This window comes from Liolophura sinensis, chromosome 6 (genome assembly GCF_032854445.1).
Source record: "Liolophura sinensis isolate JHLJ2023 chromosome 6, CUHK_Ljap_v2, whole genome shotgun sequence".
Lineage (NCBI taxonomy): Eukaryota > Metazoa > Mollusca > Polyplacophora > Chitonida > Chitonidae > Liolophura > Liolophura sinensis.
In genome coordinates, this window is record NC_088300.1 from 64,651,520 (window position 1) to 64,665,148 (window position 13,629).

Consider the following 13,629-nt stretch of genomic DNA (forward strand, 5'->3'; position numbering starts at 1 on the left):
AAATTCCCTTCCATCTAGGATCGCAAATATATCAGCACAGACAGTTTCCAGATTCAAGGTCAGCTGCCAACTGACAACAAAGTTGAAGAGAAACATCTGTGATACGTTAAAGTTTAGGGTTGGCTCGAATGTATAGTAGTCATTATCGTGGAGTGGCATTTGATGATGAGTCCATGAAGCACCACATCAACCATGGCTTTCAAAGGCTCTTTTATAGAGCATCCATGGCATGATCTAGAGCTGTGATTGCCTGATGTACACAATCAGTGTCATCGTCAAGCATCAAGAATACACATCTCCCTTTGGTGGGTCTTGCCAGTCTTCCTGAATCACATCAACGAATATGTACATAACTGTACCGTGTCGGATAGCTTGAATACCGGCCTGTCTTCATTCACCTAGATTCTTTGATATAGTGTAAACGAATCATTCTGAGAAAATCATTCCATGTATTTTACCAATGAGGTTATCCCAGGTATTCCAGGTATTTCGAATGTGCTTTGCACAAAAACGTCAGGCAGTTAGCATGGTGCTCGTGCATGTTCTTTACTTCCATAAAGTTAAATGAAATCCATGCAGAATTACACTACCACATACAGCTGGTGGCACATTTCCACAGAGCCTTTGAAAGAAAGGTGGCGATCTTTCAAGGGAAATTACGTAGAATAATACATGGAACAAGACCGGTGAAAAGGTAACAGATTGTATTAGGGACCCATTGCATGTTTCCGGTTTCCATGAAGATAGAGCTGAAAGAGTGACAGCCACCTCTTGTGGCCCTACCATTCTGCAGGTGTCACTTTCACGTTACCTTCAAAGCACAAAATAATAGTATTATGTTTTAGCATCAACCTAAAGGATCTGCTTTATTTTGCGGCCTTGTCTGGTCAACGGTCGCAGTATTCCTGTGTTACACAGTGTGCAAACTGATTTTCTTCTTGATTCGAACATTTTAGCTTTACAGTCCAGGTTTTCTCTGTGGTGCAAAGGTTTTCTCTGTGGTGCAAAGCTCAACTCTGCAAACTGAAAATCTGGAGAAATTCACTGTACCATTGTCATTTACACCACTGCATTAAAACAGTTGAGTCCAACACAAGAATTCTGGATTGAATAAGAAAATTTTATTCCTCCAATAAAACACTCTAAAACCTTTAGCTACAGGGTTATTATCACTAGATGACTCTTTCTTGACTACGTCATATGGGTAAAGACTGACACAGGTAAAAGTATGAAGAGAATCATTCGGCATGATTTGTATTGGTTTAATGACCGATCTCCTTACATCTCCAAAAAAATCTCACCAAGGTGAACACATAGATCTGAGTTACAATTCTGCTTAAGTATGCATCTTGAGTATCAATAATATGTGAACAGTGTTCATTGTGTTATTTATATATCTGTAAAGGTCAGTGAATATGTAAAGATACAGCACAGCGCAGTTAAAATGCCAAAAATACTGAAGAACTGAGATGTCTACAGATATCCTGTCAAACAATATTCACATCATGTATTAATATCTCATTGTGAAATAATCTATTTATTATCTTTGTGAGCTATCTTGTCTGATTAATTTGAACTACAGATTCAAGGTAAACAATTCACCAATGTAACAACATATAAAATGTATATGTACTTACAAATGTTATATGACACAGCTCAAAATAGCACTGTTGTGCAGGAACAATATTCAGATATTTCACTGCTATATATTAAAGAATACAAAATGGATAATCAATTAAATTAACTGGTCTGTACATACATTGTCATTTATTTGATTGATCACATTTTTGTGATTTACATACAATAGTAAAGTTTATGTTCAGAAAAATGCGAGCCACCTCCTAGGGTTGTTGATAAGGATGTCATCTATGGATGACTGAGTTATTCCCCTTTGCTTCATGTGTGGAACAATGTTCAACAGTATGTGGCACATCCCATGACCTCCATATTTCTCCTGCAGAACCAAGCACAAAAATTTAACACATTAGCTCAAGTTTACTTCTTTCAATTAAATAGGTTTCGGGAATATGGAACGAAACCATTCAACTGGCTGTCGATTTAGACGCTTGTCGCAAAGCACAAGATGGCAGGGGTGGAAGGCCGAGTAAAGTTAGAAATGTGAAGAGGGCCGAGGAAGTCCGTGACGAGATGGCGGATAAAGACTTCCGGGAGAAGCTTTTCGAGATGATGGAAAAGCTTTTGGCGATAAGTGCGAAACAGACCAATAGGCCCAGAGGTACATTTAAATGCTTTAAATGTGGTGAAACTGGCGACATGCGATGGAATTGCCCAAAAACGGCGCAAATGTCTGTAGAGGCCGGAAAATTACAAACTGGATCAGGGAGCACACAACAAAAACTTCAAGAAGTAAAAGTTGGAGATGGCGTTTTGGCGACAGTTCAAACCAGTCTGTGTGTTCCGGTGTGTGTCAACAGTGCGCAGACAAATTTGGTAGTAGACACGGGAGCGATGGTGACTGTCATCTCAATGGAATTTTACGACAAAATTCAGGAGGCAGGAAAACCCGAGCTGACCATGGTAGCTAAATCTCTTACTGTAGCCAATAGCAATGAGTTCTCGACTCAGGGGTTTGCATGATTTTCGTTCACAATCGGAGGACGAACAGTGAGACACAAAGCGGTAGTGGCGGAAATAGCACGAAACGGACTTCTGGGGCTTGATTTCATGCAGGGGCATGGTTGTCTTCTGGACATGTGCCACAATGCCATAAAGTTTGGGGATGTTTCGATAAGAATGAGGGACGAGGCCTCCTATGTATGCCGTTGTATTCGACTTGAGAATAATATTGTTATCCCCCCTCAAGGCAGGAGAAGATTATCATGTGTATCCTGGCAGAAGGGACTGATCGAATGACATAGGGCTTAGTGGAGCCACCGTAGGTCCAAGAGGGCAAAAAGTGGCTTAAGGCAGGCAAATGCCAACTGTTTGCTTTAAAAGTAACCTTCCTCGGACACTGTGTGCCGAAGGACGGTAGTAAACCAAACCCCGACAAGATAGCCGCTGTAAGAGACTGGCCAACAACCACGGACGCTAAAGAAGTGAGAAGTTTCTGGGGCTCGCCTCGTCCTATCGCTGCTTTGTGCAGTCATTCTCTAAAATTGCGGCACCACTTCACCGACTGATGGAGAAGGACCGGCATTTACTCTGGACATCTGAATGTTAGGATGCCTTTGATGATCTAAGGCACACTCTGATATCAGCACCTGGTCTTACACATCAAAAATTTGGCAAAACCTTTATTCTGGATACAGATGCCTGTGGAAGGTAGTTAGGGGATGTACTCAGCCAGGTACACGAAGGGCCCCAGGTACATGAAGAGGGTTATAGCCTATGGGAGTCGAACCTTGACAAAGCAAGAGAAAAATCACTGCGTGACAAGACAGGAACTTCTTGCCGTGGGCATTTCTGCAAAACGTATAAACCATACTTGTACGGGCGAAGATTTGTTCTATGCACCGATCACAGTGCCCTGCCCTGGCTAATGCGCTTCAAACAACCAGAAGGTCAACTTGCTAGATGAATTGAGATACTATCAGAGTATGATTTTGAGATTCATCATCGACCGGGAAGGGCCCATGGAAATGCAGATGCCCTGTCACGATTACCGCTTTCCATAAGCGCGATGGACTTCGGTGTCTCGCGAGATCGGCTGAAAAGGGATCAGGAGACAGATCCAGTTCCATGATTCCACTGCAGGAGGCCATTTGGGAACTGCAAAAACTTTGAGCAAGGTGAGGCAACATTTCTTCTGGTTTGGGATGCATCGAGACATAAGAAAGTGGTGTCAATCCTACACAGCTTGTGCCCAAGAGAAACCAATGGGTAAGGGAGGTCGAGCTCCTATGCAAATTACTGGTTCCGGGATACCGATGGAGAGAATCGCTATGGACCTCATGGGTCCATTGCCAAGAACAACGGGTAATCTGTTCATTCTGGTTGTGCAGAACTATTTTACAAAATGGGTCCTTGTGTTTGCTTTGCCGAATATCAAAGCAAAGACAGTGGCTGCAGTGTTTGTAAATGAGGTTGTTAGCCGCTTTGGTGTTCCTAGAATATTGTATACAGATTGTTACGTAATTACTTGCAAACAACACTAGGTTTAACCCATATGGTTTTGCCAGCGTGACCTTCAGCGTGATATGTGTATGAGCTGACACGATCCACTCTGGAATTCGTGTTGCGTCACAAGAAACAAAGATATGACACTGATTTGTACTGGCAGAGTTACCAGGCTGGGGGCAGTGTTTGGCTGAATACACCACATCGAAAGAAAGGAAGGTCGCCAAGGTTACAAAAATGGTGGTCTGGGCCGCATGAGATAATGCATCCTACAGTGACATCATGCTCAGAATCTGTCTGGGCAGCAAGACAAATGTTGTACACACTGACAGGTTAAAGCCATACATAATACTAGGCGGGGATGTCGATGGCGGCGGCAGTCAAACCTCTCGACCAGAATTTGTGCATGAACACTGATCAGTTAGACACAACCGAGAAGTTGGTGGGAGAACAGCCAGACTCATCGGCGCTAGAACCATTGAAAACGGGGACTTCAACAAGGTCAGGGCGACCAAGCCAGACTCCACGGCGCTTCGGCGATTACTATCTCTATGGCGTGTACCTCAGTCAGACACCCGTTGGACCAAAGACTGACTCTCGTAATAAACTGCTTCACACCTTGGGATGGCACGGATCAAGTCGGTAGCGCGCTAATTTACAGCCATGTCTAAATGTCCCTTGTGCCCTGAAATCTTCAGAACTCCTGAAGATGTGTTGTCACACATTGCCGATAAGCATCAAAGGAAGACGCATGCTTGCCCATACTGTGATAATCAATTTGAGAGGAAGGCGGATGTGCAGCAACACATCGATCGCAGACATGAGACTCGGGTGCGCCAAATAGATGAGTCCAGCCCGAAAAAAGTAAAACCAGACACGGTAGCCCCAGTGAGGAAAGCTACTCGACCAGACCCGATGTGTACGCCGCAGAGAGGAAGTAGGAAGCAGGCGGAAAAGACTTCTGAGTACGTCCCGGTGATTTTAGAAGACACAGCTTCACCTAACTGACCTACTGGCGAATGCAACGATCGCCAATGCCGTGAAACCCAATCGGGCGTACGCACGAACACAGGGCCAGCGGCAGCTGCAGGAAGATTAGCGGATGCTTCGACGCAGACGGTGACGACGACTGAAATGGCTAAGGTGGTCCGAACTGGCGGGGCGGAGATGGGGACCGAGTGTTATGGTGTGGCTCGTAAGTATACGTGGACCTGGGTAACTCAAGGAATTTGAGTGATTCTAGAGGTTTTTATAAGGACGCTTTGTGATATGTGAACTGTGAATCTGTTAACAACATTATGCTCATCTTTCCATTTAACACTCGTGAGCACATTCCAAGGTATTTATCTTGACTTTTCAAAAACATTCTGGGACTCGTCTCTTGGACGAAGTCGGACGGGGGCGTGGGTAATGTTAGAAACTGTTTATCTTTACATGCATATATTGTCTCATCTACAAATGTTATCTTGTCACTTCACTGTTAACACTTATTCCCCTCTGAATTGTTGTCATTATATATAAAAAGTCCGTCACAATACCACAGTCTATTTTTTAAACCACTCAACTCGACTTTACCCATAATGCACACATGACAGACACAAGATTTCACTTCACCTTGCCATATAAGAAAACTCACCAGACGGTGGAGAGTGTGACAGTCATGTGCAATCACAACTTGCTTCCCATATCCATGATCAATAAGGTACTTGATGTTCTGTATGCGGACTCCGTCATTGGGCATGTCCACCTTTTGGTTGAATTGGTAATGAGCCACTTCTAGCCCAAACAGGTCATATTCACAGAATATCCCAGTCTCTGCCAGTTCTGTCAGCTTCTCCTGGTGGTATATGGTTCCTGCAGCACAGAGATGTTGGGTGAAAATTTCTGTACAAAGCATTACCATGCTTTAATTTGCACAGTATATGCTGTTATTGTCTCACAAAAATGTGTGTCGTCTGCTTGGATCACATCTTTGAAATGCTTGTATTATATCTGAGCTACTGTACTTGACCTGTAATTCACCCCCAAAAATTCAGCTTTAGACACAAAATACAAGAAACTTACAATTTCCCAGTAGTATCTCAGAACACCTTTCTAAGAACTACACCCAGAATCACACAAAATTAGTAACTTTATAGAATAGCCATAGGCAAAATGTTTATAGTTCAAATACATTTTCATTTGTGGTGTCTGAATGGTGTATAGGTTTTCAGTAGTGTGTGGACTGTGTCTAGGTTTTGAATTTTGTCTGGACTGTCTAAGTTTTTGGTTGAGCCTGGAGAGTGTCTAGGTTTTGCATAGTGTCTGGAGTGTGCCTTGGTTTTGTGTTGTGTTTGGGGAGTATCTAGGTTTTTGGTTGTGTCTGGACTGTGACTTGGTTCTGAGTGGTGTCTGGACTGTGTCTTGGTTTAGAGTGGTGTCTGGACTGCATCTTGGTTTTGGGTTGTGTCTGGACTGAGTCTTGGTTTTTGGTTCTGTCTGGAGAGTGTCTAGATTTTGCATTGTGTCTAGACTGTGTATAGGTTTTGCCTTGTGACTGAACTGTGTCTTGGTTTTGAGTGGTTTCTGAACTGTGTCTAGGTTTTGCATTGTGTTTGGACTGTGTCTAAGTTTTGGATTGTGTATGGAGAGTGTCTAGGTTTTGCACTGTCTCTGAACTGTGTCTTGGTTTTGGGTTGCGTCTGGACTGTGTCTAGGTTTTGGGTTGTGTCTGGACTGTCTTGGTTTTGGGTAGTGTCTAGATTGTGTCTTGGTTTTGAGTGGAGTCTGGACTGTTTCTTGGTTTTGGGTGGTGTCTAGATTGTGTCTTGGTTTTGGGTGGTGTCTAGATTGTGTCTTGGTTTTGGGTGGTGTCTAGATTGTGTCTTGGTTTTGAGTGGTGTCTGGATTGTGTCTTGGTTTTGGGTGGTGTCTGGATTGTATCATGGTTTTGGGTGGTGTCTGGATTGTGTCTTGGTTTGAGTGGAGTCTGGACTGTTTCTTGGTTTTGGGTGGTGTCTGAATTGTTCATTTCTCAACTGTTCCTCAGTGCTGCCTGGGCTGATGAAATAATGTCTGTATTTACACATACTTTTAATTTTGAGTATTTCAGGCACTTACTGTCCAGATGCGACATGACGGTTTTGTCTATCCTACCCCCTGCCTCCTGTAAGACACGGATGACCTCCATGGGTGAGTCCTCCCCTCTCCCTGGGTGGATGATGACGGGACAGCCGAGGGAAGACTGGACCTGAGCTCCTGCCTGGAGGACACGCCTTTCCACGTCTACAGTCACAGTTTTGACTCAATACATATCTACCACTAGACTAAAGGCAAATTCACCCCACCCCAGCAGAAGATAATGCTTTATATACAAACCTGTTACATTCACCACCATTTTCTTAGTCAGTTCTCATCGTCATATGACTGAAAAATTGTTAAGTACAACGTTAAACCCAAAGCACTCACTCACTCCCTCTTAGTCATATCCTTGTGACTATCCACATACCTCCAACCAAAGCATCACAGTCTACTATATTAGCCACCCCAGCAACCCAGCTCCGACATTGCCCACCTGTACTACCAAGTGTAACAGAGCTTACCAGCTGATGATTTAAAGCAGTCATCTTTGGGTTTGGAGTCCATGCTTCAACCACTGGACTAAAGGGAGGAAACTCTTGCTCTGTTCATGGCCTTACACACGAGGAATACAAGTGTTCATTTCAGACCTTCACGACATGGCAGAATGACTAACAAACACTGCCATCAGGATGGTTTGGATGATTGAAATACTGTCCTGTTTAAAACTTCTCATGACTTGATGTGAATCACTAGGCATTTGCTTAGGTGGTACAGACAAAATAGCAGCAAATTTTATACTCTCGCCATCAAAATCAAATAAATAAAATAAACAAATTTTATATCTGAGGCAGCCCAATCTGCAGAAATAGGGGAGATGCCAAAAATTTATGGATGAACAGCCGTACAGACAGACGTACAGACAGACACACAGATGTACGGACAGACAGACAAGTTCTGTGAGGTCAGTTTCATCTGGCTCTGTCCCATTCAATCCATCCATAAACCCGACAACAGATTGGATCAGCTTCACTAAGCAATGATGAGGATTTTGTATATTTTTTATGGAGCTTTCAGAAAGCTTTTCAGAGTGATTTTGAAGAATGACTAAATCACCTGTGAGTGGCCATGAGCACCCCAGTTCTCCGATGACCCCACACTTGATATCTGTGCCATCAGTACCCTGGGTTATATCCTGTACCATTGTCTCTGCCAGTTGTTCTACACTCATCCCACGAACCTCAGCGCTCAGTGATGCTTCAAAATAATAACCTGGGACAAATAATACAGACTGAGTAAAGTAGGGTTGTTTCCAAGCCTTCTAATATCCAACTGATTTACCACCAATGGGCGTAGTTTAATTCACCAATATTATTTTATTCATGCCATAATTTGATAAAATACTACTGTCCATAGGAGGCTTGCAGCGGTCAAATACGTTGCCGGTCAAAGGCTGTCACATTCAGACAAATAATAATACTTTTCAGTTCCAATTTTACAGTGGCAATCCATTCCAAGGTGATTCTCTGATACCTTCAGACGATGTTTAATGATAATAAAGAGTGCTCATCTTACAAACATGTATATGATTATAATTTAATAAACCACTCAGTAGGGATGGTGACTGGCAAAGTGCAGTGGTTTACCCCAGGCATTTCTATTCCCCACTGCCAGATTTTGCCAGAGACAGGTAACTGGCAAAGTGCAGTGGTTTACCCCAGGCATTTCTATTCCCCACTGCCAGATTTTGTCAGGGACTGGTAACTGGCAATGTGCAGTGGTTTACCCCAGGCATTTCTATTGCCCATTGCCAGATTTTGTCAGGGACTGGTAACTGGCAAAGTGCAGTGGTCTACCCCAAGCATTTCTATTCCCTACTGCCAGATTTTGTCATATAATTCAAAAATTCTTGAACACACCAATGAAATAACTAATAAATAAACTGAAAACGAAAATCCGTTACACTTATCCAAACTGTTAAATGACGAGGAAGCTCCCCCATTACATTAAAATCGATGAAGCCTGTACACATCCTAGAAATCACATACTGATTTGTTTGTTTGATTGGTGATTTACGCCATACTCAAGAATATTTCACTTATATGACAGCAGCCAGCATTATGGTTTGATGAAATTGGGCAGAGCGCTGAAGAAACCCACGACCATCCACAGGTTGCACACATTCAACTTAAACAGTTGTCTGCATGACATACTCAAAAAATTTTCATTTACTGTATATGATGGATATCAGTTTATAAATGCCTGGGGTAAACCACTAACCTATGGTAAGTTACTGACAACTTTCCTACCTGTGACATACAGTTATATGCACATCGTATTAAAGAAAAAGCTGTTCTCAATGAATGTTGTGCCACAATACGGCTCAAATATTTCTGCTGTGGTGTTAAGCCATAATCATTCATTCAAAGAATGTTATAAACTATACAAACACAGCAAAGATGACAAAAATATTGACTGTACCTGTGCCAGCAATGACGTGTACACACGACTCTTCTGAAGCTCGCTTCACAAACTTGATGTCCCGATGTAGACCAACTGTGGTGTTCTCAACCACTGCAGATCCACCATATTTCTGCAAAGATCCATGTTTGTTCTAAAACTTAAAGTTTTAGGCTAAACCAACTTTATGTTGTATTTTACAGGCAAGCCGACACTAAAAAAATCCAAACCTGAATAAGAACGAAATGAAAATCTACATACTTTTCATCTTGTACCATTTTGATGCTTTAGTGATTTTTTTTCTCTCAGTTTTTCAAGGTTTTAGGATCATGTAAATATGTCTTCAAAAGGAAAAGCTCTTCCTTGATAAAAAGCTATGAAAGATACTCGGCCATTTCTGTGCATGCACTTTTCCACATACAGTATGTCAAGTCAAAAGATTTACATATTAAAAAACAACCTCAAAATGTTCATTTCCTGAGAGGTAGGCAACAACATTAACCTTTCTAAATGTACATGCCTTTCCACAAAATGCAACTAACATTTCAATCAGAACTCAGATATATATGCTCATCTTACAGATCATCTGATATAAAATTTGACTAACCTTAAAATTTTGAAGTTCCTCTATCACGTATTTCTGTGCCGAGTTGTAATTGAGATTTGGTCTGTGGCTGAAACTGAAAAAGATGGGCACCTATTACGTTGTGAATGGTCACATTTATGTGTGAAGGAAATTGGACAGAGCCAGGAGAAAACCCTCACCCTTTGTTGGGTGTCCAACAAACTTTCTGACGTAAGAGAACAAATATTTTTATTCTAAAATAGTAGAAAAAATTTAACATCAGATTTGCGCTGATTAATTTTTTGCCAAACAAAAAAGCCTCTTTAAAATTCAGTTCTAGTCTGAGCATTCTTTTAGTTAGTCCACCAAAATGTGCTAGCAGACATTCCAGGCTATGTGTGGCCGAACTTGAATTTTAGGTAAGCTCGACTTAATCAAGCATGACCATGACTACAGGATTTAACCCAGAAAATCATATCTCCACTGTCAGCCAATCAACATCGATTCTATATCCCTTTGAGCTGTGTGATCATATAGAAATTTGTAAAGAGATACAACACGGATATTGGCGAATCCATCCCAGGTTTTCCATGGTAATGGGAGCATTCTGTTTCTCTGCCACCATGGGGTCTCCATCTCTAGGGGCCAAGGCAAAGCTGTAGTTCATGGACAGGTGCTCATGGGTGTGGGTTATCCCCAGCTCCTCGGGGTCAATCAGCCCTAACACTGTAACAATTATACAAGCAACATATAAGTGGCTCCTATACTTATATAATTTATGATCAGAGAACAATTGATTAGTCAGCACAATATAAGCAGTGTGTTGTAAAGATGCTAATGCACAAAAATATTTAAACATTTCTTGTCTTATGAAATATACATAAGCCTACCCTAACTCCTCAACCTTTTCACATAAACAAGAGCAAATTTCAGTGCAATTTATACATATTTTTAATTTGATTTTGGAGACAAAACTACATATTGGTTGGACTGGGCAATGTCTGGGTTTCACAAAAAGTATAATTTGGGCATTCCACACAGTATAATGCCTTCAGAATATGCTTAAATAGAAACACCCTGCAAACATGTGAACAGGTTAAAGAATTACAGTATTTCAATTCATGGACTGAGATTTTGTTCAAAATTAAATGGAGTCTGCATGCCCACTTGAACTTAATATATGTGGTAGCATGACACGTATATATTGCCTACTAGTATGTACAGGCATCTGGGACTATCGGGTACATGTATAGGCCTATTAGCCAATCCTAAAACAATTCTAGGGATAGCCTTAAAAATCCTACTGTTGTAGGGCTAGCCCTAAAATTTAGTTCAATTAAATTAAACATTGAGGTCTATTTTCCACAACCTCAACGTTTCATTTAATTGAGCTACCTAACCTTGTGCTATGTCAACTCATGAAGTTTTGCTTAATACCGATGAAAAATTGTTTGATACTGACAAGCAAAATCTACATCTGATTGTGGGTGATATACTATACAGTATTCTTGGGTAGGCCACCGTAGTAAACTGCGGCTGTATCAAGCCCGTCCTTCGCTGGTACTATCATCTGATGGGCACGCAGGCCTACCTCACCTGTTTGGATTTTCCCCCTGGGAACAGTCATTCTGCTGTGAAGACTAGGTCACCGACTGAAGCTCCCTTACTGTCTATAGCAGTACATCATCTGTACGGGTCACAGTGTTATTAGCAGTATTCAGTTCCATTTCTTGCAACTCGTAACCTAGTTAAAGAGATCCCAGCGTGATAATAATACCGCTGTCTTGAATTATACCGTACAGTATCTGGAGTTTAATGTGACGAAAACTATTCATTTACCACACGTGCATATTACCAAAAAGTATACACACTTGCGAAAAAATGGAACAATTCTGCAGGTAGTAACAATGTTAAGATCTGTGTTCAGTTATCTATAAATGAAGAAGCGCGAAATCTGTAAAACAGCAAGAGTTCCCCTTCCACGGTGAATGAGACACTTTCGTTCAGCTATCATCTATTATATGATTTACGTGTCAGTGAACATTCCGCTCCATATCATTTTAATTGTTAGCGGTAGAGAAGTTAAGATTACAACATACTACACCACATTTTTTTTTTGGAGGTAATGTAAATGACATTTTGTCTCTGTTGACAGCAGGCCTTTGTTGGACCTGGGACTGATATAATTGTTGTATTAATCCCAGGTTTTACTGAACTCGGGGATGATGCATGTACTTCCCTTACAGCCTTCCTCTTGCTAGCCTTACAATAACCTCTGCCTCTGCAGTCTGCGTCTGTTGTCAGGGTTTCCGTGTGATATGATGGGTCGCAAAAGTCACATGTTAAAAAAAAATTAATGAAATAGGCATACTGTTTTCTTCCTTTTCATTTTCTTTTTTTTTTTTTTTTTGGTGCTGTATAAGCTATCAGAGTCAGTAAGTCTGTGGCATATTTAATGTGTTAATTTTTGCTGTTTGACAATTACAGAACCATTTAAACACAGGTAAATTTTGCTGTGGTATCATGTTATCAGCCAAGAGCTCCAAACATCATTTATAATAATCACAATTCTAATGTGCAAATCTGAAATCAATACAAGAGCTGTTTTTTTTCCTGTTTCCTTTTGCAACATCTTCTTCCATCAAGATATACACAAAATCACCCTAAGTTTAACCATTTGCAATCGCAGCCTCTTTGTTGCATTCGTATGGTCATTCTTCAGCCACACAGCTGTGGACATAACATTACCCAGAATTGATGATTATACACACAGTGGCTGGATACATAGCTTTCCTATAAAAGGTCATTTTGTTTGACCTTTTGTCACCCACTAAAATACTTTCAACATTAAAACGTTTCAGTGTCAATTTAAAATGTTAATTCATTCAGAAGTCGGTATACAAAACTCTCAATGTTTCAGGTTACCTTTCTAAACATTTGAAAGGAAATATACCTGAATGTCTCTAATGGCTATAAAAATACACACCATTGCAGCAGCAGAAGAGAACAGTATTGTGGGGTATCATTCCACAAATGTATCCTTTCTCAATGTAGAATCTAACATAATTAATTATTTCACACTCTGACTTATAGTCTAAGGCCTCTAGTAAATCCAGTTTAAAGCATTCACACAGAAAAATCTGATTCTTGCATGGGTTGATACAGTTAAATTGACTCTTTTATACAGCGTTTTTATATTATTCAAGTTGATGATACATATGATGGTGGTAAAGCTACTGGGTAATAAAAGAAAACACTGCACTTCACCAAGTATAAATACTGATATATTTCAAATACAGATTGTTTTATCAATAAAAAACTTTTCTAACATACTCAAAAATCCAGAGGAGCAGCAAGAGACAGATTTGAACTTGTGATCTCTTCTATGAGAGGCTAAAGTTCACGTAAAGGCAACGTCGGTTAAAAGACCATTAAACCGTGTTCGGAAACATACATGTAGTTCAGTT

General features: G+C 41.0%; 1 protein-coding gene across 1 annotated transcript; it reads right to left on the bottom strand.

Annotated features, from left to right (window-relative positions):
- Positions 1 to 1,819: 1,819 nt before the first annotated feature.
- LOC135467432 (phosphotriesterase-related protein-like) lies at positions 1,820 to 11,080 on the bottom strand. The gene is made up of 7 exons (XM_064745205.1): positions 10,723 to 11,080; positions 10,205 to 10,277; positions 9,619 to 9,730; positions 8,254 to 8,409; positions 7,180 to 7,344; positions 5,717 to 5,934; positions 1,820 to 1,954 (listed from the first exon to the last, which is right to left on the bottom strand). Exons 1-7 carry the CDS (start codon positions 11,019 to 11,021, stop codon positions 1,820 to 1,822), a joined length of 1,158 nt encoding a protein of 385 aa, XP_064601275.1. The 5' UTR covers positions 11,022 to 11,080.
- Positions 11,081 to 13,629: the final 2,549 nt, after the last annotated feature.

What these genes read in the sequence shown, in the direction of transcription:
- LOC135467432 (XM_064745205.1), bottom strand. Translation starts at nt 11,021, where the DNA reads ATGTTTAAATATTTTTGTGCATTAGCATCTTTACAACACACTGCTTAT. An exon ending in GGATGGATTCGCCAATATCC is followed by an intron (nt 10,278 to 10,722) that starts GTGTTGTATCTC and finishes CATCTTTTTCAG; the next exon opens with TTTCAGCCACAGACCAAATC. An exon ending in GTGCTCATGGCCACTCACAG is followed by an intron (nt 7,345 to 8,253) that starts GTGATTTAGTCA and finishes CTGTGACTGTAG; the next exon opens with ACGTGGAAAGGCGTGTCCTC.